The 27,817-nt window shown below is 38.2% G+C and overlaps 1 protein-coding gene and 1 pseudogene across 1 annotated transcript; both read right to left on the bottom strand.

The window, feature by feature from the left end:
* LOC130033643 (proteasome subunit beta type-6-like) overlaps window positions 1–21,442 on the bottom strand; it is a 46,048-nt pseudogene extending 24,606 nt beyond the window's left edge.
* A 1,474-nt stretch (window positions 21,443–22,916) lies between these two features.
* Window positions 22,917–23,591, bottom strand: LOC130033642 (phosphatidylglycerophosphatase and protein-tyrosine phosphatase 1-like). Its single transcript, XM_056125433.1, has one exon. The coding sequence runs from the start codon at window positions 23,577–23,579 to the stop codon at window positions 22,917–22,919; it is 663 nt and encodes a 220-aa protein (XP_055981408.1). The 5' UTR covers window positions 23,580–23,591.
* Between the last annotated feature and the right edge of the window lie 4,226 nt (window positions 23,592–27,817).

Below are 27,817 nucleotides of genomic sequence, written 5' to 3'. Positions count from 1 at the left end.
AGGCATTAAGGTCACATAACATAAAAATACATGAGAGTACCCAAGATAGAGTTTAGGGGTTTAGGTGCTTTTCTTACAAGCAGCTGACCCCAGTTCAATCCCTGGTACTGCAAAACATCCCCCAAGCACTGCCAGGAGTAAGCCCTGAGCACAGAGTCTGAAGTAAGGCCTGAAAGCAGATAGATGTGGCCCAATAAAAATACATAAGAGTTGGCCCTACTCTTAAAAGAGCTTATAGTTTAGGAGAGAAAAAAATCTATAAACACAAAAAAGTATTTAACAATCAAAATGTAAATAATAATTCAAAGCAAAGATAAAGATATGTGGCCAGAGAGAGAGAAAGGAGATTAAAGTGCTTGTCTTGCATGCTGATGACCTAGCACTGCAAATTCCTGGGGCACCATTGGGTGTGACCCAAAGTTCCGCTTTAAAAAAACAAAAGGATAAAAGTTGCTGATTCTCTGAAATTTTCCTAGAGAACTGACATAAAAATTCATAGGCCCAAACAACACAGAAGTTGAGAGGGAAGATACATAAACTTGACTTTACTAGGTCTTCAGGGAATCCCAAATTCCCTTCTACTTAGCTGTTTCCTTGAGTTCCAGGAAATTTTATTGGTTAAAATTGTGCTACCATCCAGAATAGACAAACTTAATACAATAATCTTGTGGACAGACTGGCAGGTAGTTTAAGGAGCTATCAGGAGCAAGTTACACTCAACTCCATGCAGTCTTTTGACAATCTAGGCTAACTGAAGCCTGGCCATTTTCAATGGCATAGTCCTAGGCATAAATGGTCAATGCTAATTGCTTATTCAAATTAAGTGGCTCAAAATTTTTATTTGTCAAGTTTTTTGTTGAAATTTTTTTTGCCAGTATAAGTCCCTCAAAGTCTTAGCGGGTTATATTAATATATTGATTCTCATCAATTTCTATGTAAGCATTTCGAATGATTCCCCAAGATCATCATTCCATGGTACTACATGCCTTCTATAATGCAGTCCTTTTACATTTGGGCATACTGGTGTATAGTCAGGGCTATTTTTACATGATTCTGTTACTTGTCCATGAATTTAAGAGTTCATCAAAAGGGAGATAACCTGGGTGGTCTTGTTCTAATTAGGAGAGCTCATAAAAGAAACTGAACCCTTCCTAGTGTGTCAGAGACACACTAGCTGAAGTAGCTTCTTCACTGCTGGCTTATAACATGGAGGGGACTATGTAGCAACAATATCAAATACCCTTTGGTAATTTACAGCAATCTCCATCTGATCACTTAATCACTTGACTTCCCATTAATCATCGATTTGCTCGAGCGGGCACCAGTAACATCTCCATTTGTACCTGTCCCATGCTAGTGTAGCCCAATGGCGTCTGTTCATTCTAGGAACATGAAGAGCCTCAAACCGATCGTTCAGGGTCTTGACGAAGAAGTCTGACCATCTGGTAGATAGGCGGCCATGCGGTCTTTTGATGTCAATAACGGCTCTAGTTCAGCGGTCGTCTCCAAATCTCATTATGTGTTCTGCCCATCTGATTTTTGACGCCTTGACAAATGAGACAGCATCCCTGATTCTTGATCTTCGACAGAGGTTGGAATTTCGGATTCTTTCTCTTTTTTGAGTGAAACGTGATACTCCAAGCATAACTCTTTCAATTCCTCTTTGGGAGACCCAAATAGCATTCTCATCCTGTTTTCGTAGGGCCCAGGTCTCTGAGGCATATGTTAATGCAGGAAGAACAGTGGAATCAAAGAGATGTTCCCAGAGCCAGAGGTTCTTCATCCTTTTAGCTATTTCTTCGACACTCTTGAAGGCATTCCAAGCCACTCTCTTCATCCTGCACAACTCAGGTGCCAGGTCATTCATCATGTTGACTTCTCGACCTAGGTACACATAACTGTTGCATTCAGAGATGTTTGTCCCATTGAGAGAGAATGGAATGTCAGGAATGAGACCATTTCTCATAAACATTGTCTTCATGAGATTCAGCTGTAGTTCGACCTTTCCACACTCACGGTCAAAGTTGACCAGCATTTGTGCCACTTGGCTAATGTTTGGTGTTATTAGAACACTGTCATCAGCAAAGCGGAGGTGGTATAGTTGCTGACTATCTATCTTCACTCCCATTCCTTCCCATTCCAGTCACTGCATGACGTTCTCGAGGGTGAAACCCCTCTCTTGACATGGAGGATCACTTCTTTGTAGAACGGTGAGATCCTGGTAGTGAATCCATAATACAGCTCACGGAGGATCCTGATATATTGAGTTTGAATTCCCTGATTGCCTAGGGCTTCAATGACTGCTGCTGTGCCAACAGAATCAAAGGCCTTCTTTAAATCAATGAACATTAGACAGAGCGATATCTTGAACTCTCGAGAAACTTCAATGAGCTTGGTTATCATGTGGATATGGTCAATCGTGCTGAATCCTTTTCGAAAACTGGCTTGCTCACATAGTTGTCCTTCATCTAGTGTTCTGCCAATCCTATTCAGGATGACTCGAGTGAACAGCTTGTAGATGACAGACAGTAGGCAGATTGGGCAATAGTTGCCAATGTCATGGATGTCTCCCTTCTTGTACAGCAGTACAGTCCTGTTGGTTTTCCACTGGGATGGAACCTTGCATTCAGACAGGTAGCATGTGAAGAGCCAAACCAGTGTATTGATGAGTACTGACGGCAGGTTCTTCAGGTGTTCAGGTCTGACCTTGTCTGGGCCAGGTGCTGTTCATTTCTTTACCAACGAAATGGTGTGTCGGATTTCGGAAGGGAGAATGTTGGGAACAACATATCCATCCTGCGGAATTTGGTATGTGGGGAGGTAGACGTGGCTATCAAAGAGATCTGAGTAGAAGTCATGGATAATCTTCTCCATTGCCTTTCTGGAAGATGTGATAGATCCATCAGGATGTCAGAGGGCAGTCATCTTGGTCTTGTATCATCTGATACTCAATTAAAAAAAAAAGTGACCTCAATCCTCAGCTTTTCGAACAACCAGTGATTTTGGAAGTAAACCTTGAACCTAAGATGAGACCAAAGTCCTGGATAATACTTTCTTTCAGGCATGCCAGATTAGAACAAAGGCATAATATATGTTTTTAGCTGCTAAACTTTTTGATAATTTGTCATGAAGCATAGAAAACTAACAATAAAGTTATTAAGCAAAATTCTATTCACAAAATTTCTTTCTTTCTTCTCCAAACTCATACTTTTCTCCCATGTTAGAGAACATTCCTTGAGGTCATCTGACAGGAGGCAATAGGCCACAACTTTACTGTATTTTCCACAAGACAAAGAATTAGTAAGTTTTTGTTAGTGGTTTTTTATACTTCCTTCAGGACTAATTCAGTCTGTCCAAGCTACTGTAAAAATTACCATAAATATGGCTTATCAATAACAAACTTATTTCAAACTGTTCTGGAGATTGAAAGTCATTGTTCATAGTGACAGCAGATGACTGACTCTCTTCTCTTTGTATCTACACATAGTGGAGAATAGAGATAGTAGAGGAGAGATCTTTGTATATATAATTCCTTTCTTACTAGAGTGCCACCTCCATTCATGAGCACACTAACTGCATTCAGGACCTCTCAAAAGCCCCACTTCCCAATACTCTAGCACTGCGGATTAGATTTCAACTATAAATATGGAGAGTGGAACAAATATTCAACCCATACAAGGGTCTCTAGTTGGCATTTCTAGTTCCCATTAAATCCCAAGTTTCTGCTCAGACTCGGCCCTATTCCTTATCCTTTCATTTGTAAATATACCAAATATTTCTAGCTTTTGTCTTATAATATTTTTTTATATATTTTACATCCCTAAAAATATAATGATGATCAAAATGAAAGTTTTAAAAGAACAACATTAAACACATAAATAGCTTTTGGTTCAAATTCATTAATCACGATCACGATCACGACCACCCTGTTGTTCGTCGATTGCCTCGAGCAGGTGCCAGTAACGTCTTCTTCGTCCTAGCCCTGAGATTTTTTTTTTTAAAGTGCCATATTCAAGGCTTTTTCAGGGTTAGGAGAATGAGACCCATCATTGTTACTGGTATTTGGCATATTGGGTATACCACGGGGAGTTTGCCAGACTCTGCCGTGTGGGCATGTTACATTTGGTAGCCTGCCAGTTTGACCAAATTAGGAATGAGATGATAAGATGTCGCATGGCCGCGAATGCGGCCGCGCGCTTCTGGGAGCTGAGTGTGATAATCTCTGGATCCTGGCCGTTGTTGGAGTTACACGGCAGTTGGTGGGTGTAACTGTCTAGTTACTGGCAGGTCCAGTCCCAAACTGTGCAGGCTTGGAGATCTCAGCCCTGGGTCCCACACACCTGGGTTCCTCTGTCAGTTCTTTTATGCGTGAGGCTCATCCAAGTGTGTGGAGAGTGGTCCCAGCATGGCCTTGGCTGGGCCTCGGTGGTCTTCAGCTGTTGGGCCCTGGTGGAGACAGTCAGGCATAGGGTAGGAGACTCTGCCTTGTTCTCTCCCAGGAGCTGAGTGTGATGATCTCTGGATCCTGGCCGTTGTTGGAGTTACACGGCAGTTGGTGGGTGTAACTGTCTAGTTACTGGCAGGTCCAGTCCCAAACTGTGCAGGCTTGGAGATCTCAGCCCCGGGTCCCACACACCTGGGTTCCTCTGTCAGTTCTTTTATGCGTGAGGCTCATCCAAGTGTGTGGAGAGTGGTCCCAGCATGGCCTTGGCTGGGCCTCAGTGGTCTTCAGCTGTTGGGCCCTGGTGGAGACAGTCAGGCATAGGGTAGGAGACTCTGCCTTGTTCTCTCCCAGGAGAGAATTAAATTAAATCTCATAAAAAAAAGTCATTACGACCACACTATTTTATGTTTTCAGAGCAGAGAGCAAGAGAAAACCTCTCAGTTTTTTAGTGATTAATTACTAAGATCATGAATCCAAAAAATCAACAGAGAGGATATAGACATCAATCACTTTGGGGTAGGATGTACAATATAAAAAATGAGAAAAAAATATACTCTCAAATAGGTACAAAATCCTGAAATATTAGCAAAGAATCCTGTATTGTGCAAAAAGTAAAACTATCATCACAGGTGATTTTTTTTATAGTACAGTGATTTCTATTTAATGTTCATACTAGTTAGTAATATGAAAATGCATACTGTTGTACAAATAGACTTCTAAAAACACTTGTCTGACTGAAAAGATACCATGATGATAAAAGTGGATTTCCCAGGCTCATCCATTTCATTATAGGTGTGCTTTCAGAAAATTACTGAATAAAAGTTAAAATATATGAGCTAAAAAAAATGACATTTGGGACACCTTGCTAACCAAGGGAAAATCTTAAGATTCATAATGTACACCATAGTGTATAGCTGAATTGAATACATAGAAAAAGTAACATTTCAAAACTAGAATGATGGATTGGTGAAAAGCTTTTATTTTGATGAATATGAATTTAGGTTGACTTCAAAGGCACATTCCCCTAACAACAACAACAAATTATTTATAAACATATATATATATATATAAACATATATAAACAACACATTTTCTCGAGCGGGCCCAGTAACATCTCCATTGGAGGCTTTGTTGTTACTGTGTTTGGCATATCAAATACGTCACGGGGAGCTTGCCAGGCCCTGCCGTGCGGGCGAGATAGATATCCTGTCAGAGGTGACTTTCAATGGAGAGGAGGCAGTGATCCAAAAGCATACCTTCACTTTCTCATGGAAAGAAACATGTGAGAAATGCTGTGGGTGTGAATTCTAAATCACATCAAAAACAAAACAAAATAATTTATTAGAAATATGGACCAGAAAAAATATATGGACCAATACAGAGATTCATTGCGTGCAGCTGACCCTAGTTCAATGCCCAATACTGCCGGTGTACTCCAACTCCCCATTTATATGATTTATGCAAATCATATATTTTTGTTGTTGCTTGTGTGGGGGTCACACCCAAGAGGGACTCAAACGTTATTCCTGATTCAATAGTTGGGGATCACTCCTGGAACAGCTGGGGAATATCATGCAATGCCAGAGTCAAACCTGGACTTCTACATGCAAAGTGTGTACTGAGCCCCTGGAGTCATCTCTCAGGCTCCACAATTTATATTTTAAATTCTACTCATTGGTCTGGAGCGATAGTACAGCGGTAGGGCATTTGCCTCATGCACGGCCAGCCCGCAGAACCAGGTTTGATTCCTCCGTGATTCCTCCATCCCTCTCGGAGAGCCCAGCAAGCTACCGAGAGTATCTTGCCCGCACAGCAAAGCCTGGCATGCTACCTGTGACGTATTTGATATGCCAAACACAGTAACAATGAGTCTCACAATGGAGACGTTACTGGGCCCGCTGGAGCAAATTGATGAATAACAGCAGGACAGTGCTACTACAGTGCTAATTCTATTCATTGAATGTTAAGTATCTTTCAGACAATGACTAGATGATGTAGTCATCATTTTCTTCATTCTACAGAAAACTGAAATATAGAGGTTATTATTACAATTATCTGTACTAAGGTAGTATTAGCAGTTTGCATACTCTGAATATTACACTAAATGCTTTTCATTTTAGTTTTCACAATTATGACTCCAAATTTCTATATGAAAATAAAAAGAAGTTGAAGAATTTAATCCATTTTGTAAGTAGTAGCCTGGAACTGAGCCCAAGCCACCTTCCTACCAGCAGAGGCCAGAAGCATTAATATGCTAAATAGTGTTAAAATACTTAATCTTTCATATAGACATGAATATTTTCAGAAACAATAACTTACAAACTTCAATAAACTAAAAATATACCAATCAGCAATAAAAAGTTGGGGAAATTATTTTTAACCTTGTTAATAAGTATCTATCAAATGCCTACTATGTATTGGCACTGAATATATAAGAAGTAACAGATAGGTCATATCTGTTGAAGCATATGTTTTAAATGGAGGGTTAATGTGTTTTTGAATAATTAAAGAGAAAATGTATAACAACTAATATAAAAAGAATAGTGAGGTAAATAGGTAAGAATAAAATGAATTCTTATATTCACAATGTTAAATGACAAAAGCAATAAGATACTTTTGTTTTATAAGAATATAGATTAATAGAAAATGCTCTCATTGAGTGTTGAGGTTACTATTGGAAGGTATACTCAAGTGGTGCTACCATATTTGGGTCAAGAAATTGACATAGTGGACTGTTACCCATTGCACAAAGTTGTACCTGAATGACCAACTAATAAATAATTACATAATAATACTAATTTATACATAATGGAACAGTACTGTCATTAAACATGGTAACTAGAGAGTTACATATCCAGAGAAAAGATACTAACAAGCGAGTAATTTTAAATGAGGAACTTACAAAGAGAAAAATACTTAAACTCATTTCAAATAAAGAGTAATTTTAATATTAAAATTTTAATGTGTGACAGAGGCAGGGTGGGATGGGAGGGATGGGGGTGGGAGGGATATTATCCATGATGGTGGAAAATGGGCACTGGTGGAGGGATGGGTATTTGATCATTGTATAATCGAAACCCAAGCACAAAAAATTGTAAATCTACAACTGTACCTCATGGTGTTTCACTAATAATAATAAAAAAAATTTTTAAAAAAAGAAAATGAATTTAGTAACAAAAGGACAAGAGTTACTAATAGTTTTTAACATATGCATATGCATGTGCATTTATATACAGATTCACAATGTTATATTATTGTACTTTGTTGCATATGGGCTGGAGCGATAGCACAGCGGGTAGGGCGTTCGCCTTACAAGCGGCCAACATGGCCACCCGAGTTCGATTCCTCCGCCCCTCTCGGAGAGCCCGGCAAGCTACCGAGAGTATTCGATATGCCAGACACAGTAACAACAAGGTCTCCAATGGAGACGTTACTGGGCCCGCTCGAGCAAATCGACGATCAACGGGAGGGCCTTTACCTTTACCTTGTTGCATATATATATATGTGCCTGTGTGCACACAATAACACCTTGTAAAAAGTAAATTATATAAGTAAAAAATAAAGTGTTCTTAATGCTATAGCAAAAAAAAATTTAATGTGTGAATATCTTCTTTAATAATAATAAATAAATTATATATTTTTAAGCTACACACTAAAACTGCAAGAATCTGATGAGTTCAATGAAGAAATGAGAGACTCTACACAGCTGTTAGAATCTTATAAACCAAAGTTTATAGATAGAATATCACTGTCATTTTTCTATCTAGCCATTGCTTCTTGGCTAAATTATATAAAACCTCTTTATTTAGAAACCCTACGCAGGAATTAAATTGAACAATAAGTGGCTAAATGATAGTTGTAAGTGCTATGTGAAAGAATGAACTAAGGAAGGTGGAACTCTATTTTGGAGATAAGGACGTTTATGAGAATTTCCATTTTCTTGTAAATAATTTTCCATGGAAAATATTTTTGTACAGATGTTTAAATGTTTACATTTTACACTTTAAAATATTGATATGAAGGTCTGCTTCCAGCTTATGTTTCCTGATATTTTTAGCATTTACTGCCAGAGTAAGTTCTTTAGGCAAAATGGAAAAGTCAAATTTCACAATATCATACTGTAATATCATTTAGAAGATATATCTAGGTTAAAGATATATTTATAAGGGGCCAGAGCACAGTAGGTACGACACTTGCCAGGCATGTAGCCAACCTGAGTTTGATCCCTAGTACCTTAAATGGTCCCTTGAGCACTACAAGGAATGTTTTCTGAGTGCAGATCCAGGAGTAACCCCCGGACACACACAGCCAGGTGTGGCCCACAAATGAAACCAAAAGGTCTTAAATATTTGGAACTGGAGTTGTAGGGCACTTGCCTTGCATGCAGCTGACCCAAGTTCAATTCCTGGTACCTCAGATGATCCCCTGTGCCTGCCAGGAATGATCCCTGTGTACAGAGCCAAGAGTAAGCCCTGAGCATAGCTGGGTGTGGCCAAAACAAAACATACCTATTATTATCCAGTATTAAGTATTCTCTCTTGGAGAGCCCGCAAGCTACCAAGAGTATCCCACCTGCACGGGCAGAGCCTGGCAAGCTCCCCAGAGGGTATTTGATATGCCAAATACAGTAACAACAAAAGGTCTCATTCCCCTGACTCTGAAAGAGCCTCCAATCATTGGGAAAAGACGAGTAAGAAGATCTGCACAGGATGGAAGATGCCTACTGAAAGTAATCTATGAACCGAACATGATTGCCACCCAATGTCTCTTCTGCAGACCACAGCACCCAAAAGGAGAGATAGAACAAAAGGGAGTGCCCTTACACAGAGGCAGGGTGGGATGGGGGCTGGGGGGTGGAGGGATACTGGGATTGGTGGGGGTGGAGAACGGGCACTGGTGGTGGGATGGGTTCTCGATCATTGCATAATTGAAACCCAAGCACAATAACTTGTAAGTCTACAACTGTACCTCATGGTGTTTCACTAATAAAAAAAAAAAGAGGCTGCTAAAATCTCAGGACTGGGAGGAATAGAGATGTTACTGGCACCCGCTCGAGTAAATCAAAGATCAATGGAATAACAGTGATACAGTGATATAGCGATTAAGGTTTTCTGGTGGAATACCCAACTCATTAAAGTCAGATAAAACAGTAATATTGCTTATAGTAATCTCTCACTTTCATGTTTCTCATGTTGACATATTTTCAATTAAATTGCAAAATCAATGGAGGCATTCATTTTTCTTAACCTATTAGTAAATAGTAAATAGTAAACCTGTTAGTAAGTTAGTAAGCACTGTCCTCCTGTTATTCATCGATTTGTTCAAGCGGGCACCAGTAACATCTCCATTGTGAGACTTGTTACTGTTTTTGGCATATCAAATACACCGCAGGGAGCTTGCCAGCCTCTACCATGTGAGCAGGATACTCTCAGTAGCTTGCCAGACTCTCTGAGAGGGATAGAGGAATCGAACCCAGGTCAGCCGCATGCAAGGTAAATGCCGTACCCGCTGTGCTATTGCTCCAGCCCACTACTAAATACAAAGGTAAACAAAAGTGACATTAGTGTCTCAACTATATAGTAAATCTTAGACACTGACCTACATAAAATACTGATTAAATGTAAGTGCTATATATAACTCATTGATACAATAGTAAAATGTATTTTAAAAAATCTCAATGAACATTATCTTTATATTTTGTGCCTTTGAAAAATGAGGCACATAGCAATATATTATAAAATATAATCCTATCAAGTCTCCCTGAATAGGCTGGCAAAGAATACTAAAATTAAAGTGTATATCCCATAGCATTTTCTTCTAAAAAGTAATGCAGGCCACAATTATTTAGCATGTATTAATCTCTAAAAATAGTATTACTATCGATATCCCAAATAGACATTAATGATACAGGAGCTATGAGTCATGCTTGGCATATTAAATATCTATTTGTCCCTAGAACTTGGACCATGACTTTATATTTCATCCGGTAAGTCAGATATGGCAGCAGGAGAACAGCTAATTCCCTCTGCTGCCTAGGTCACCACTAATATTAAATGACCTTTCATCACTCCCCAAGTGTGAAGGAACTAAGTGAAACAACTACAACTTTGTTTATATTGGGAATGAGATACTTTAATAAGCTCAGGGCTTTCCTCATTGGGGCTACCAGTTTAAATGTTAATTCAATTGGCTAATCAGTTTAGTGTTTTCTTTAATTAAATTAACTATAAAAAACATGAGAACTATCAATGGTATTAGCACATATGAATATAATCTCAAATTATTTTATTAACAATGATCATTTAACCTGAATAAAAGGCATTTCTGAAAGAGAAATGATAAAGTAACACCTAGATTGAATGTTCAGGACACTGAGTTTATAAGACTTAATTATGGAAATGGCTTACCTGCCAACAATATTTTTTCTTTCCTATCACCCTAATTTTGCAAAACAAAAAAGTCTAAAATGAAAGAACCATGTGTGCTGAAGCCTAATGTGCCACTGACAAACTGGATCTAAAATAATGCCCACATTTTATTTTATGACAATATTTAAATTAATATGGCAAATTATTATGCCAGACTTGTACTTATTGCTTACAGATTACAAAGAACACTATACAGCTCTCAAATGAGAAAATTCACAAAACAATCCCTTCATTTTGGGATGTTTTAGTGTTCTACCCTAACACATTTCAATGGTTAACAGCAAAATTTGAATCAAACTCAGGTCTTCCAAGGTTGTATTTGGTGATCTTCTCAGTATATTCCGTTATCTTTCCCCATTCTATGATTTCTTTGGGTTAGCTTTGACTTGAAAACAACTTTGAGTAAAATGACCCATAAATCTTCCATGCCCCTCACAACTCTAGGCATTAAGGCAAAGAGCATGAATGACAAATAGCTGACATTTAGGCTGGCTCTCCCACACTGACACTGCACTCTTTCCTACTATTCCTGGATGTGGCCTTAGAACTCTTCACAAGTCTCTATGCATCATTATAAATTAATCAGATTTGAAATGTCAGAGGAAACCTATTTTTTGCATCCTTGGCGACATGTTATGTCATGTTCTGTCTCCAAATTCTTAACAGTTACAAAGTCATCAAAAATACTTAGATGCACCTTGAATAAATAAGTTCTCCATAATTGTAATTATAGCCTTCAGACTTTCTCCCTTACTCTCATTTCAAGACAAAGCTGTCTTCCCAAAGTCCTATTTTTATTGTGATACCTCTGTATTTAAAAGTCATCATTGTAGGGGCCTAGAAAATCGTTTATGGCTTAACAATGATTGTATGGCAAGAACAAGGCTGCAAATTCAAGTCCACTCCATGGCCTGAGGCAATTCTGATAAAATTCAGATTGTGCCATTGTCTGGGATTTCCAGAATAGAGTTGAGGGTGGTTGTGGTGGTTGGGGGAACCCCATTTCTCCTCTAAAGACCACTTAAGTCCAAAAGTACAAATTACTTGCTCTGGTAACCAAAAGATAGCACTATCAAATCTACTCTCTCCTTTTGGTTTTTCTTACTACCATTTCCCAATGTGAACACCAATCCCATACAACTGAAACTTTTTATTTCCTATTCATTCTTCTGAATATCAGTTGCTTTTCTTGATACAATTTATCAGAAGGGTCTTTTTACCTTCCTTTATAAAACTTTAACTTTATTCATCAAATTCCCTACCAGGTTTTTAGGCTGATAAATTTTTGTTTTGTCTTAATTTTGTCTCTTTAACTTACCAGTTAAATGAGCTTAGACAAGTTACTTAACTTCTCTGTGCCTCTTATTTGTCAACTATAAAACTCAGATAAGTAATACTTCATACTTCATGGGCTGCTCTAAGATAATACAGCTATCTTATATAATTATCTTAAGACAAAAATAGGCACATAATAAATGCAAGACAGAAGATGATATTAGTATAATCTTTATCATTAGAGAAGTTGTTGTTTTCATTACATCCTAATACCATAATATATACCACTGTATGAATAAAACATTTAATATGTCCTGCTTTAGCACACTAGTACATGGAGAAATGCCTTGTGTTCTCTTTTAAATGTTAAATTCTTATAGGGAAGTAACTATGACTATAACACATTTTTATCCCAAAACTAATTTTAATTAGTTAATTAAAATATTTTAAATAATCAATTAAGCTCAGGGGCCAGAGCAATAGTGCAGTGGGAGGGGTATTTGCATGGAATGCAGCTGACCTGGGTTCAATCCCCAACATCCCATATGGTCCCTGCAAGCACCAACAGGAGTGATTCTTAAGTGTAGAGCCAGGAGTAATCCCTGAGCACCACTGGATGTGGCCCCAAAACAAATCAATTGAATCCAATGTTTTGACAAAGAAAGCTACCTATAAGTAATACTGTATTTTATAATTTTATTATCTTTTTCTCTCTTACATTCAATAAGAAGTAAATTATTTGCTATAGTTTCAGAATAGGCAATGAACTTGAAAATAATTGTACTTTACTCTCAGACATTCAGTTTATATGAATCAAAACTATTTGAAATAATATTTTAGAAATGACAACTTTTTTCATTTAATTGATCTCAAAGGATGTGGAGATTTCAGTGATTTCTTTTGGTCTTTGTCAGTATTTATTTAATTTAATGCTTTTCCTCCAGTCTAGCCAAATTCTCTTGATGCAGTGACTACCTCCCAAAGATATCATCTCAGTCTTTACTCCAGGTAAAGCAAAGTTATTAGCTTTTTCTCAAAGGATGTATTTTTCTCAATTTTAAGTAAATTTGAATCCCTTTTTAAGATACATTCTTACTCCTGCACTAAAAGAAAATCAGAAATGAGTGCCAAGAAACAAGGATGAACGACTTTCTGGATACACTGAAAAATCTTGTATTTTCTCATAAAGGCTACATTCTTGCCTTGAGCTCACTGTGATTGATAAAACCCTAGGAAATTGACTGCATTTGTGTGTATTTTCTCCATACTGGAGCTGTCAAACTGCATTTTAGTCCCTAAGTGAACTGTTTCGCAATGGGATCTATAAACCATTTGCAATATAACAAGGAAACTCTAGGAGGTGTTATTTGACTTGGTTAATTTGGTGTCATGAGCAGATGTGATAAAATCTCAATTTTTTAATTCAGGTCAGAGCTATCCAATCAAATTATCCATTGAGGGAGTCCTGAGAAGTAATTTCTTAAATGTGATCTTCCAACCTATCATTGTGCTCCCCATCTCTACCTTAATCTTTTTAGCTTGTATACAAGACCATGAGAGGCAAGTAAGTAGTGGTGATGAGGGAGAATCTAAAACCTCATTAAAATCTGTCAGGATACGCCTATTACTTCTCCTTGGTCTAAATTCAACTCATCTCTTGTATAGCACGAATGTAATATTTTATAACACAACTCAGTGCTCAAAGACCATGCCCCTCACTCCAAATACTTTGTATTTACTTACATTATTGGAGTTGATTATTAGAATTTTTAGCATTTAAAAACCCTTTCTATAATTGTTTAAGGTTGCACTGGTTTGGGAGAAAAAAAACTTTTCAAAGAATGCCCCTATACATTACAGAAAGACTAAGAAGTTTACAAAATAGTGGACGAATTTGTGGTTGAAAGCTTAAAGTGATAAATGGTAACCACAAAAATCCCACATGTGAAGAAAGACTCTGTTCTTTTTGGAAAAGAAAAAGCACTAGAGAAGATTAGATCTAAAGTTTTCCCAAAGGCTTCGGCCCTGAAAATTGGAAAAAGACCAAACTCTGGAAACTGTTAAGATTTTTTTTAAGGATTAAGCCTGAAAGCAGGCTGAGGGATAACAACTCTAAACTGAGAGATGGATTGGGCCCAATTGATATCAGATGTCTGAAGTCAAACACCAAGTAATCTTTCCATTTTACTTTTCATGATAGTGACAGGCAAATCAGAATCTATTTTTGATTCTCTTTCATGGACAATACTAGAGAAGCTATCCTGCCTTTGTACATTGGTATTTATGACAGGTCATATTTTCTTGGAAAGCCATAGGGAATGACTAACCCAGGAAATGGCATAAATGACCCAAAAGAGATGTTACAGCGCCCATATGGTATCTTTGAATTTGAAAATCTTCCAAAGAAAAAATAGAATAGTAATACGTATAATAATTAATAGTAATATTATAATCCTTCATTGAAGTTCATTTTGACTTGAAAATTAATTTTTCTCATAATAAAATTGCATTCACTAATAATAAAAATTTACTAAGAACAAAGTAAAATATGACTCAGCAGTCTTTCATTTAGATAAGTGCTTTGAAAGAGTATTTTCATCTCTCTGTATACATAAGCATTTGAAAATTGTGTATCTATGTTATATTTAGGATCATATACGCACATACAGAGCAACTTTAAATTTAATTCCAAAATGTACATGTCTGAATTCAGGTAAAGGCCATATGGAAGAGCTGGATGTTCTACTTAATCCAGGACCCTTGCAAGAAGAACAGAAAATATTCCTTGACACAATTCACCTTCCCTTACCCCCAAACAAGTACTAACCTCAAGAAGCACTGACAATGGACAGATTGCCCAAGCTTCAGATCTGGGTCCCCTCCAGAAGAGGAATATCATCAGTGCACTGAATAAGTAACTTTACGCCTTGCCCCAGACCATTCTGCAGCTGGAAGCCTCCACACCCTCCCCAACCCTTACATATAAATGACAAATTCAAGCCTTGGTACCTACAGAAGCGACCAAAGGCCAGAAGCATAACATTAAATCAACAATTTTTAGATATAATAAATAAGTGCCACCTGTAGAAAAGTAAAAAGTCAGTCACCTCTCTAAATCACTGATATAAAGTGACTAAATACTACATCAACAGGGATATTTGAAGTTGCATGATGACCAATTAAAAAAATTATTAATCATGGTAAACTGAGACCTCAAAAGAATGTGACATCACAAGGAAAAGATAACTTTCTAGAATATAACCTCAAAGACATGAACTATTATACCTTCCTTTGAGATAGTTATGATTTCTATTAAAAAACACAAAGGTAGAAGAAAACTCAGAAAGGGAGGTCAAAATAGATACAAAGGAATTCAAGAGAGCTAATCAAAGTGATACAACAAAATGCAGAAAAATAATGATTTCAGAAATCACAAAAAGGAAACTAAAACATGAGCTTTAAATAAGGAAATAACCAGGTCGTTGGGATTAGAAGAACTCAATAAATGAGATTAAAGTGATGGAAAAAGTAAGGAGCACAGAACAGACTAAATGGAGGACCGAATCAGTGACTCTGAAGATGGTAATGTATAAGTAGTTCAGAAAGATGGAAAGAAAATAATATTTTTAAAAAATGAGAAAGGTAAGTTCTCCATCTTTGGGAGTTGTCCACATATCAACCTGAGATGTGTAATTTATTTTATAGAATAATCTCTGTATTGGAGATTTTCCTGAATCTCAATCTGGGATGCATCTCTTAAATTCCTCCCCTTTGAAGAAGAGTGTGTTCTCTTTTAAACACATCTCTCTCTCTCTCTCTCCCTCTCTCCCCTGCCCCATATTACTCTTATTAAGCTCTTGTACTTAAAAGAAACAAACAAGAAACTGTCTAAAAACTATCCAATTCCACAAGTAAGGGCAATATAAAGATTATGGGTCTTTCCAAAAAGGGAAGAAACAGAAAAAGGAACATAAATTGATTCAAAGAAATATTTCTGATAAAACTCCCAAATCTAGGAAAGGAAATTAGTATGTAAGTGCATAAAGCTAACAGAATACCTCTCTATGTAAATGAAGGGCAACCTACACCAAGACACACTGAGTTAAGTATAACAGTAACAACAAAATCATTTCACTATTTAATTTAATAATAGTTTTAATAATAAGATTACAAAACAAAGAAAGAATATTGAAAATGACTAGGAAGGAAACTCTCAGGAGCCTTTCATTAACCTTCTCAGAACATACTCTGCAGGTCTTAAATGGGATGGCATACTAAAATTACTTATAGTCATCCAAGAATATTTTATTCTGAAAGCATTTTTAATACATGAGAGAAATAAAGAAATTTATACACAAAATTTGCTAACAGCAGATCTCCTGTGAAAGAAATATTGAGGAAACCCTCCTTCTGAATTAATTTTTTAAATAATCACAAAACTTAAACAAGGAAGCAAATATACATTAAATATGAACAGAACACTAAGGTCCTAATGACAGCAGCAAGTCATCATGTTAATAATCATCCCTAATACAATTGGAATTAATTCACCAATTAAATTGCAAAATCAAAACTCTACACTATTTTTAAAAGACTTGCTTAAGATGTAAAGATAAATGTAAAGTCAAAGAATAAAACTGATATTCCAAGCCTATAAAAAATGTTAAAAGCAGGAACTGCCATAATTATATAAAATAAACTTAGTACTAAGAAAAAGCAAGACATAAATATGAACATTATATAACATGGGATCAATACACTAGGAAGACATAAGAATTACAAAACAATACATGTGAAGCCAATATAGCATCTCCAAAATACATTAAAAAATTAACATACCTAATGAGGAATATATACCACAACATTATAATAGTAGTGACCTTTAACACTCACACTCTATAAACATAAGTAAGCAATTCAACCAGACAGAAAATCATCTAGGAAAATTTACTTGAATGACAAATTAGAAATATTTAGTAGATACTTACAGTGCATATTGCCACAAAATACCAGAAAGCACATTCTTTTAAAGTGCTTACAGAGCATTTCAAAGACAAATTTTAAAAATATCAATAAATTAGAACTATAATTATATCAAGTATCTTTTCAGATCACGATATGCACTTAGAAATCAATCAAATAAAAAAAATACTTTGAAGATAAACGGCATACTACTGAACAGTTATTGGTTTCTAAAGAAATAAAAGGTAAGTTTTTTTAAACTGGAGATATATAGAATATACAATTTATTAGAAGCTATGAAAATTAGCATAAAAAGTACTAACGGGAAGTTTAGAACCATACAAGTCCAACTTAGGGGAAAAAAAAATAAAGGATTACAAACAAAATTTACTTCACACCTACAGAACTAAAAAAAGAAGGAAAAAGCTAAACCAAAAGTCAGTAGGTGAAGGAAAATAATAAAATCCTGAGCAGACTTTTATGAAATAAATATCAAAAGCATGACAAAATATCAATGAAACTAAGAGCTGTTTTTTTGAAAGATTAACAACATAGACTTTTAGTCATATTTACAAAAAATAGCGAGAAGACAAAAAAAATCAGAAACAAAAGAGAAGCTATAATATAACATAAACTTAAATGATTGTGATAGTACCATGAAAAAAATATATGACAGCAAGTTGAAAAATCTAGCAGAAATGGGGAAATTACTAGATGCCGTATCTCGGGCGGCCAACTTGAGCCTTGGCCCAAGTGAGGGAATGAGAGCTAACCAGGGCTGGGGGGACTGCATGCAATATGTGGCATACAGCAAGTTTATTTTAATCCAAGCTGGTTTATCTAGTCTTATTTTAGCAATGATCATCAGCTTACATAAGCTTCATTAACAATATTAATCATGCTGTGCAAGCAACTTTATTTTTGCCATTATTACTTGTTTCTCGGTTCCTTTTTGTTTTTCAGTTCCTTATCTCAGCCCTGAAAAACAAGGAATGGAGATGTGGCCTGGGCCTGGCCAGGCCAGATACGAGTCAATCCTCCCTTCTGCCTCCTCTCAAATCCAGCTGCCAGTGCATGGTGTCCCTTCAGCTTTTCTCTTGAGGAAGGTCGCCAGGGCATGGTGACCCTTAGACCCCCTTTCCAGGCTGGCCGCCAGAGCATGGTGGCCCTTTGGCCCCCTATCAAGGCCTTCTGTCAGGAGACAGCTCGGCCTCACACAATGTTTCTCCACACCTGTCCCTGTTCACGGGGACAGAGGCAGGGAGTGCCTAGGCCCCCTCTGCACCCAGTCCCTGTTTACAGAGACTGAGGTAGTGAGTGCCTAGACCCATCCCCAATAAATAGAAAATACAACTGTACAAGAATGAATTAGGAATAAATAGAAAATCTAAACAAAGTCATCAGGAGTAACAAATTTGAAATAATAAACTCAAAAATAAATCCCATGAGCAGATGACTTCACTAGTAATTTCTCTAAAAAAATTCTCAAAGAAAAAATGTAACACCTATATGTAAAATTTTAAAACAAGGAACATTAAAAGGAAGGAAAATTACAGCGTAATCTATGAAACCAATATTACCGATTCTAAAACCAGGCAAAAATAGCATACAAAAAAGAAAACTATACACCAATATAACTTAAAATCCTTTACTAAGTATTAGCAAGCAATTCAAACTATAAAGAATTAAAATAATCAAATACTATAATCAAATACTATCACCAAATCTAACTTATTCCTGGAATCCAAGGATAGATCAATATTTTCAAATCAACAAATGTGATAAAATCCCTCAACAAAGGCAAAAAAAATCATACAATCATCTCAATTGATAAAATGAAAGCATTTGACAAGATTTATCATCTTTTAATGATAAAATCTTCAACAACATAGGCAGGCAATAAGTGTACCTCAATATAATGGAGGCTATAATGTGACAAACTCACAGTCAGTATCAGAGTGAATATATAAAAGCTAAAAATATTTTTTATAAACTGCAGAACAAGACCAGCATATTCACGCTAGACAAAAAAGGAAATGAAATTATGTAAATTGGAAAAGAATAAGTTAAACTGGTATTGTCTTTTGATGATTTATAGTATATAAACATATACATAAATATATAGATATATACTTGTATATATAAATACCACAAAGAATCCAGTAAAAGCTTTTATAAACCATAAATTAATAATGTGTCAAGTTACAAAGATAATGAACAATTTATTGCGTTTCTTTTACTAACAATGAATTGGCAGAAAGAGAATTCAAGGGGGAAATCTCATCTAAGATGACATGAAAAAAACTTAAATACTTAGAATAAATTTAGTTAAGGAAGTGAAACACCTGCATCAAAATAATAAGTTATTGGAATAAATAATAGACACAAAGAGAGGAAAGCATCCAATATACTCAAATTAAAAGAACCAACATCATTAGAATGGCATTACTTAAAAATATTCAGGTTTAATACTATCCCTACACAAATATAAACAGTACTATTCACAGAAACAAGAGCAAAAATTATAAAATTTATTTGGACTACAAAAGACCTAGCACAGAAAAATCACTTTAAAAAAGAAGAAAAATCTATTTCACTTCCCAACTTCAAACTGTACTACAAAGTGATAATAAGTAAAACAGTATGTATTTGGAAGGAAAACAGACATAAATCAATGAAACAGACCTGAGAGCAAGAGCATTTATGACAAAGGAGCTAAGAGTCTGCAGTAAAACAAGGAAAGTCTCTCCAATAAAGGACTTTGAGAAAATTCCACACACATGCAAAAGAACTGAACTAGACCACTAACATCACACAAAAGTAATTTTTCCATTTATTTCTTTTTATTGAATCTCTGTGATATATACCATTACAAAGCTATTCATGATTGGGTTTCAGTAATACAATATTCCAACACCCATCCCTCCACAAGTGTACATTTCTCACCACCAATGATCCCAGTTTCCCTCCACCACTCACCTCCTATCCATCCCTTCCTGCCTGCCTCTATGGCAGATACCTCTTTCTATCTGTCTCTCTGTCTCTTTCTCTCTCTGTCTCTCTATGTCTCTGTGTCTGTCTCTGTCTCTCTCTCTTTCTCCTTTTGTGCATAATATGGTTTGCAATACAGGTATTAAGACATCATTGTGCTTGTTCAAGGTGCTCAGTAATTTTATTAGGAATTTTAACAGCTGGAGTAGTCTTTTCTTTTTTTAACTGGGTGGTGGTTTGGGGGTGTGGACATGACTTCTGGAGTTTCTGAAGGTACAGGGAGGTGGGAGAAGGTAGCCCATCCCAACCCCGAGAAAGCCTGGAGATTTCCATCACAAAACTTGCATACCTGAATTTTCAGCAGATTAATATCTTGTTGAGGTCCATTCCGGTACAATAGAGTCCAGTCAGGGTCATAGCAGCAATTTTGGATTGTAGAAACAAGTGGTTGTTGAGGCTCTGTTTGGGCGGGCACCAGGCTGACCCATCCTGTACAACATCCCTCCCAATCTATCCTGGTCTGTTCAGCCTTGCGCAGGTACAAGATTAACTGTGGCTTTTGATCTTTTCTGAGATTTATTTATGGGTCTCTGAAGCAAGGCCAATAAATGAGCTTATATGGCTGAGCCAGAGGTGGTTTGTGTATGTGGCTCCCATATACCTACATTTTGTCGGTTTAACTTCTCAGGAAATTTGGTCCTGAGTTGTTGGGGTCCAGTCATAGCACAGCAGTGAATTTGGGGTATCGGAAAGTCTGAAGATACTATCAGGCTGCTGATGTACTCGTTCTACAGGTCCAGGTTAACTGGCTCGTGGCACCACATTCCCTGGGCCCCAGTGCAAATGGCAGCAGTGGCTCAGCAGGGACCAGGATCAGGGATGCTACTGTTCGTCATCTGGACTCTCCGGGCGGGTTACAGCCACCAGTCCAGCAGAGCCTGAAAGGGGTAGGGGGAAGCCCATAAAGGGTGCACATCCTCATCCTGTATCTCTCTGGACAGTTGGTGCTCAGGAAGATTTTCTTCCATTATGCTGCAGGGGCAGGCTGCTCTGGGGAATAAATGATGGTGGGGCCAGTCCACCAGTAGGCTTATTAAAAACCAATAAGTTTTTAGTTTTGACATGGTTTCTGGTCCCCAGAGCTAGTACTGGTAGGCTGTGAGTTGGTCAACTGTCCAAGCTGGCCACTCAAGGCGGATACTTGGGGGTACTGCAGAGGCTCCACGGTCATGCTCTGAGCCATGGGGACAGTGGTAGTTTTCAGCCTTGGCATGGCTTCTGCTCTCAGAGCGGGTGCCCAGCCAGTCAGGATTTTCTGGAGCTGCTCAACCACCAAAGCCATCAACAAGTTTCTAGAGCTTCCCTGTCACCTGAGCCAGTTGCTCATGGCAGAAACCTGGGGCGCCACTGCAGTTCCAAGGATCAGACTGGCCAAGAAAAGTGCCTTTTTAAAGAACTGATACTTACATTCATTTCCACAAAATTATGGAGAATTTCTGAGCAGTTGGATCCCACAGTTCAGAGTTGCAAGACCCCATCACTCCACCCATCCAGACAGCTACATTCATGCCACTTTAATCTTGGCTCACAAAAATCTTTTTTGGGTGTAAGTGACACCTGGCTGGGTTCAGAGGTTACTTCTGACTCTGCACTCAGTATTTACTGTTGGCAGTGCCCAGGGGACCATATGGGATGCCAGAGATCAAACCCAGGTCAGCTGTATGCAAGGCAAACATGCTACCCACTGTACTATTGCTCTGGCCCCACAAAAATCATTTTTAAATGGATCTAAGACTTGAGTTGTAGAGCTGAAACTATGCTTTTGAATACCAAAAGCTATCACATACATATAAGAAAACACGTGATATGCTTCTTGACATCACCCTTAGAGATAACACCATTATGTTTGGGGATTCAACTCTAATGACAAGGGAAACAAAATTGAGAATATGGATATATATAAAATTTAAAAAGCTAGGGCTAGAGTGATAGCACAGCGGGTAGGGCATTTCCTTGCATGTGGCTGACCCGGGTTCGATTCCCAGCATCTCATATGGTCCCCTGAGCACTGCCCAGAGTAATTCCTGAGTTCATGAGCCAGGAGTAACCCCTGTGCATTGACAGGTGTGACCCAAAAATCCCCCCCCCAAAATTTAAAAGCTTCTACAAAGTGAAAGAAATGCATCATAACAGAAAGATACTCCACTGAATGATGAGAAGGTGTTTTCACATCATACATTCAAAAAAAAGTGTCCTAATGTCCAAAATATAGAGGGAACTTGTAAAAACTTTTAAATGATTAAAAATGGGCAGAGGTAAAGGAGAGACAATTCTCCAGAGGGTCAAGAGGCAAATTTTTTTTTAAATATTTTTTCCTTCAAAACAAGGACATAGCATTTCATACTTGAGTTTATAGCCTGTTCTCAAACGTCAGGAAACTTTAGGAGAGGAATATTCCTCCAGAGATGGGCACCTCATCCATGTACAGGCTCTTTATCTTCATGAGAATGGAGTCTCAAGACATTGGTGAGAAAATAAACTGGTGAAGGTAGTATGAAAACCAGATCAGAGATTGGTCAAAAGATTTAAAATTAAAAAAAAATTGATATCATCGAGTTACCCCAAGTTCAGATATTGATCCTCCCCTCCCAACAAACACACAATTAAAACAACCAGTTTGAGAGATGTATGCACTCACGAGTTTTGTTTGGTGGGTATTCGGGGGGAGGTGGGGGGTAGGGGTGGGAACGGGGAGATGTTCTCTAGCCACACAATCAGGAAAACGAAACAATGAAGCGAGCAAAAGCATTCATTACTTAACACATCCCTGGTCCAAGCGGAGGCTCAATTCCGTTGGGTCCTATTAAACTTCTCCGGTAGCAACCTTTGTCTTGAGTCTTCCCATCACCTGTCCGCGCAAGAACCTCCTTATGGAACTGCTGGAGCAGCCTCAGGTGGGCAGACCTGATGAGGACGTGCGGGCGGATGCTGGTGATGGCCTCCACGGCCTCCTCGGGGCTCCAGCAGTAGGCCTGGATCAGGTAGGCCGCCACCATGGTGGCGCTGCGGGTGCGCCCGGCCTTGCAGTGCACGTACACACTCTGGCCCCGCGCCCGGTACTTGAGCGCAAACTGCACGCCTTTGTGGAGGTTGGTCAGGCTGGGGACCCCGATCACGTCCACCGTGCTGAGGCGCAGCTGCTCGACCCCCACTCTCTTCCACTCCTTGGAGGAGTTGCACAGGAACCTGGTCTCGTATTGCTCGTTCATGGTGATCACGCCGTGGACGTTCTCACCGTGCACCAGCAGGCTGGTCATACTCCGCAACGGCAGCGCCCCCAGCAGCACCGTGGGGTCGATGCGGTGGTACCAGCCGTGGCGCACCGGGCTGGGCATCTTCTCGCGGAACACCGTGTAGAGCAGCGTCGGGTAGAAGAGCACCCGGGCCAGGCCGGCCTCCAGCAGGTCGCAGGCCGCCATGCCATCCCAGCTCAAACGGGCTCCAGCCCACCAGGCATCTGGCCAGGCTCGAGCTCCGAGGCCAGGAGGAGGCGGGCGGAGGTACCGGATGGGCTGCCTAGGAGGGCCCCGGGACGCCACCGCCCACGCTGTGCCCCCTGGGGCCCACCCTGGGGCTGGGAACCTGCGGGGTGTGGAGGTTAGGGGTGGGGGTGGGGGAGGGTCGTGTAGGGGTGGCAACCCGGGGCTCCACTCCCCAGAGTGAGACCCGGTGGATGCAGGGCGTGGGCAGGTAAGAGGCCTGGGACTCTTCCAGGTCTGAAACTGGGACCCCAGCCTGGGACCCCTGCCTTGTCATGTCGACTGCGGCGTTATTTGAAGTAGTGAACAAATGGAACCAGCAAACTCCCCCCACTGACTGCAAAGTAGATAAAGAAAAAGCATACATACACAAGCATATATACAACCAGCCATCAAAAGAGGAAATCCTGGCGTTTGTAACAATATCTAGGGAATTCAAGGATATTATTCTTAGCCAAAATAGACGAGTACCTTATAATTTCATTTGTATGTGGTATATAGATAAAAGAGATGAGCTAAATAGAACAAAAATAAACGTTCGGGTCATAGGCCGGTTAGAGGAAACCAGGAGGGAAGGAGGGGATGTTAAAGACAAAGGGGACACTCATTTGTTTCCAATGGTGTGCATTTGGGACTTATTATGATTTCATAATGCAATGATACTTTAAAATAAATGGCAAATTAAATATAAATGCATGGATAAGTTAAATTTGATTAATATTCTATGAACAAGTTGTCTGTGTCTTATATAAATCTTCTTGCCAAACATGTCTGGAGCTATAGCACAGCGGGTAGGGCATTTGCCTTGCACGCAGTCCACCCAGGTTCGATTCCTCCATCCCTCTCCGAGAGCCCAGTAAGTTACCAAAAGTATACCACCAGCAGGACAATGCCTGGCAAGATCCCTGTGGCATATTCGGTATGCCAAAAATAGTAACAATTCTCACTATGGAGACGATAACGGTGCCTGCTGGAGCAAATCGATGAATAAGGGGAGGACAGTGCTACAGTGCCAAAGATGCAGCCATTTTCACGTATAAAAGTGTTTTTTTTTTCATTAGTCACTGAATATAAAAAAGCAGCTGTATCTGTTTGAAACAATGGGTGTAAAAGAAAAGTATAAAAGTTACAGATACTAGGAACTATACAAAGAATTGTAAAAAAGTGACTTGTTTTAAGGACCACCCAGATTACCTAGTTAGTAAGAAAGAAATATAGCAGAAGCCAAATTATTCATGTATTAAACATCCTGTAAAGAGAACTCACAGATCAGAACTATCTCCTGATCCTTTGAATGGGCATGCTGTTTATGAAATGCTAAGAATTCCCAACAAAGTAAATATATGAACTAAGGAATACTGCCTGTGAAAAAAGACTTGATGTGTGTAAAGAGAGATGCAACATCAGACATTCAGAAAAGAGTATCCTGCATAAATAGTAATTGCTCATAAAAGCTCTAATTGAGATACAAACCAGATCCTGACTAGAAAATGGCTCCCCATAATGCCTGGATAGTCTCCCTCTATTTACGTATGTCCCAATAAATAAGATTTGATAACAGTCAGACCTGTCTGACTGTTGAATATCTTGCAAGGGTAATAAATCTGTTAAGGAGCCAACAGGCAAAGTGTCTTAAACCTATCAACTGGAGACTGCCACAAGACAATTTCTCATAGATTTCCCTAGTTCTGGCTGAGCACAGGTCTTTGATCTTGACACTCTTAGGGCACAGCTGTGGACTATGTAGCTCTAGAAAACTCCTTGGATGCAGCTTATAATTGGTTCCTCTACAACAGGGTTGTCCACCCTTATATTGGGTTCTGGATATTGTATCTGGACTCAATTTTGTGCCAGCTTGTGGTACCAAGGAAACCGAAAATTGACACCATCCTACTTGCTTTTTCTGTTTGGGCTCATTGTCTTTTTATTATCATCTATGCCACACAGGTGTGTGGCAAGTCAGGTTAACAGGTGCAGTAATAACACTTGTGGTTCTGTTAGCCGCAGCGCTGCTGCTTTGGGAATGCTTAACTGCTTGACTTGTCTCTGATCCAACGATTGACTGTTCTATAGCTCAGAAGTGAACATCTCCTGTCTAAACAATTATCCCTTTTGTTTTGGATGTGGCATGATTAATGATAGCTTGAAGAGGTAGAGAAGAAATTCAAATAAAAGGAGTAAGCCTGTAATTTTTCTATCTTGAAACAGCATAAATGAATTTGTAAGAGTTGAATATACATTTACAATAAAAGAAGTACTTAATAAATGCTGATATATTGAATCATGTAAGTTTTCTAATATTCAATATTTGTATTAGTTTGATATAAACATCTAAATGTTAAAGAGACTTTAAACATTATTGATTGAATTTATTATAAGTGTACTAGTTTTCTAAGTAGTGTTATACTTTTACTAGATTTGCAAATTATTAAAATGAAAATTAAGATAAAGTCATTTGGAACTATTATTGTTTTCATTCAAAGTAATCCAGACATTAAAGAACCAAGCTATATAAGTAAAATATATCTCTCTTCTTATCTCTTTACTCTGGTGCATACATACAATTTTTTTTATTCTAACAGCACTAGGAGTTCAATGATAATACTGTCCATCTTCCTCCTCATGTTCTTATATCCCTCCCTCCTAATTTAGAGTCTTTGGTCTACCACCAAAATTGATTCTCTATGAACATACTCCATTTCCTTTTTCTTTATATATTCAACAGGCAAAACACAGATGCCAAATTCACCCAATCATCCTCTACAGTCTTATTACTACTCTCCTAAAACTCTAGTTTAGTAGAGCCATCAGAATTGCTCAGCAGTCCTAGGAAATTCACTCTCGAGAGGAGATAGCTTTTTATTGGAGACAACAAGTACAGGTAATTAATTTAAGTAATTATTTTTTAAAAAGAAAAAGAAAATGGGTAACTTAAAGAACCAAGAAAGAGTTGGATTTTATGATACAATCACAAATCACAAATCATCCTGTTATTCGTCGATTGCCTCGAGCAGGCCCCAGTAACGTCTCTTTCATCCTAGCCCTGAGATTATATTCAAGGCTCTTTAGGAGAATGAGACCCATCATTGTTACTGGTATTTGGCATATTGGTTACGCCACGGGGAGTTTGCCAGACTCTGCCATGTGGGCAGGCTACATTCGGTAGCCTGCCAGTTTGTCCAAAGTAGGAGTGAGATAATAAGATGTCATAATAAGATGTCCCGGGAGCTGGGTTTTATAGTCTCTGAGTCTTGGCTGTTGATGGGATTACATGACACCAGGGGGCCAGGTGGTGGGTGTGACCCCCGCCTACTGGAATTTGGAGGATCTGGGTGGAGGATGCTCGGCCCCAATCTGAGTAGGCTTGGAGATCTCGGCCCCGGAACCCGCGTGGCTTTGTCCCTCTACCAGTACCTTCATGTGTGATACAATAGAGTGAAAATAAAAATAGCAGAAAGAAAAAAGAGAATTGTTAGAGGTGACAAGGATAGAATCCCCAGGATCAATTCATTTGGTGATTATATATTAAATTTTAGCCTGCAGTATAAAAACCAGATTGAAAAAAAATTTTTAAAACCAGACTGAAAAATTTTAATCTGCTAGGCACATATTGGAATTGTTTGCCATCTCACACAAGTGAACAACAACAACAAAAGAAGAAAAGAAAAGCAGCTGCTTAATAAAGTTTCACTCATTTTTTTCAATAATGACATGCCAAATTGGTAGCCATACATCAGTAAAAGTTCTGCCCTTATTAAAGTTACATCGATATAAATGTCAGTGGGAATTTCAAAGTCATGGCTTCTTCATATGGGCCCTTCCAGTCTCTCACAACTTACTGGTTTCAGTAATGAAAAATCATGCTTGAGTAAAATGTTATTTACTGATGCAAATAAGCCTCCAAAAATAAACCTTACTGAAAAAAAAAACCTTACAGCTTTTCAAGAAGTTATATTAACCATTTAACTTAGGTCCCAATACTCACCTAAAAATATGAAGATTCAAAAGTATAATATAAATAGCAAACTCCACTGGTATTGTTTGTTTAGTTTGATACCTTTTTTTTGTTTCTCACAATTTGCTTATAGAACAGTCATCTTAATCATCACAGTTACTTTTTGTTGCCTACATTAAAAAGAATAGTTTTTTTAATACAGTAACTTTTCTAACTATTCTAG

Source organism: Sorex fumeus, unplaced genomic scaffold (genome assembly GCF_029834395.1).
Source record: "Sorex fumeus unplaced genomic scaffold, SorFum_2.1 ptg000054l, whole genome shotgun sequence".
Taxonomy (NCBI): domain Eukaryota; kingdom Metazoa; phylum Chordata; class Mammalia; order Eulipotyphla; family Soricidae; genus Sorex; species Sorex fumeus.
Note: the sequence above shows the minus strand (reverse complement) of the source record. Positions and strands in the feature narration are given on the sequence as shown.

What these genes read in the sequence shown, in the direction of transcription:
- LOC130033642 (XM_056125433.1), bottom strand. Translation starts at nt 23,579, where the DNA reads ATGGCGGCCTGCGACCTGCTGGAGGCCGGCCTGGCCCGGGTGCTCTTC.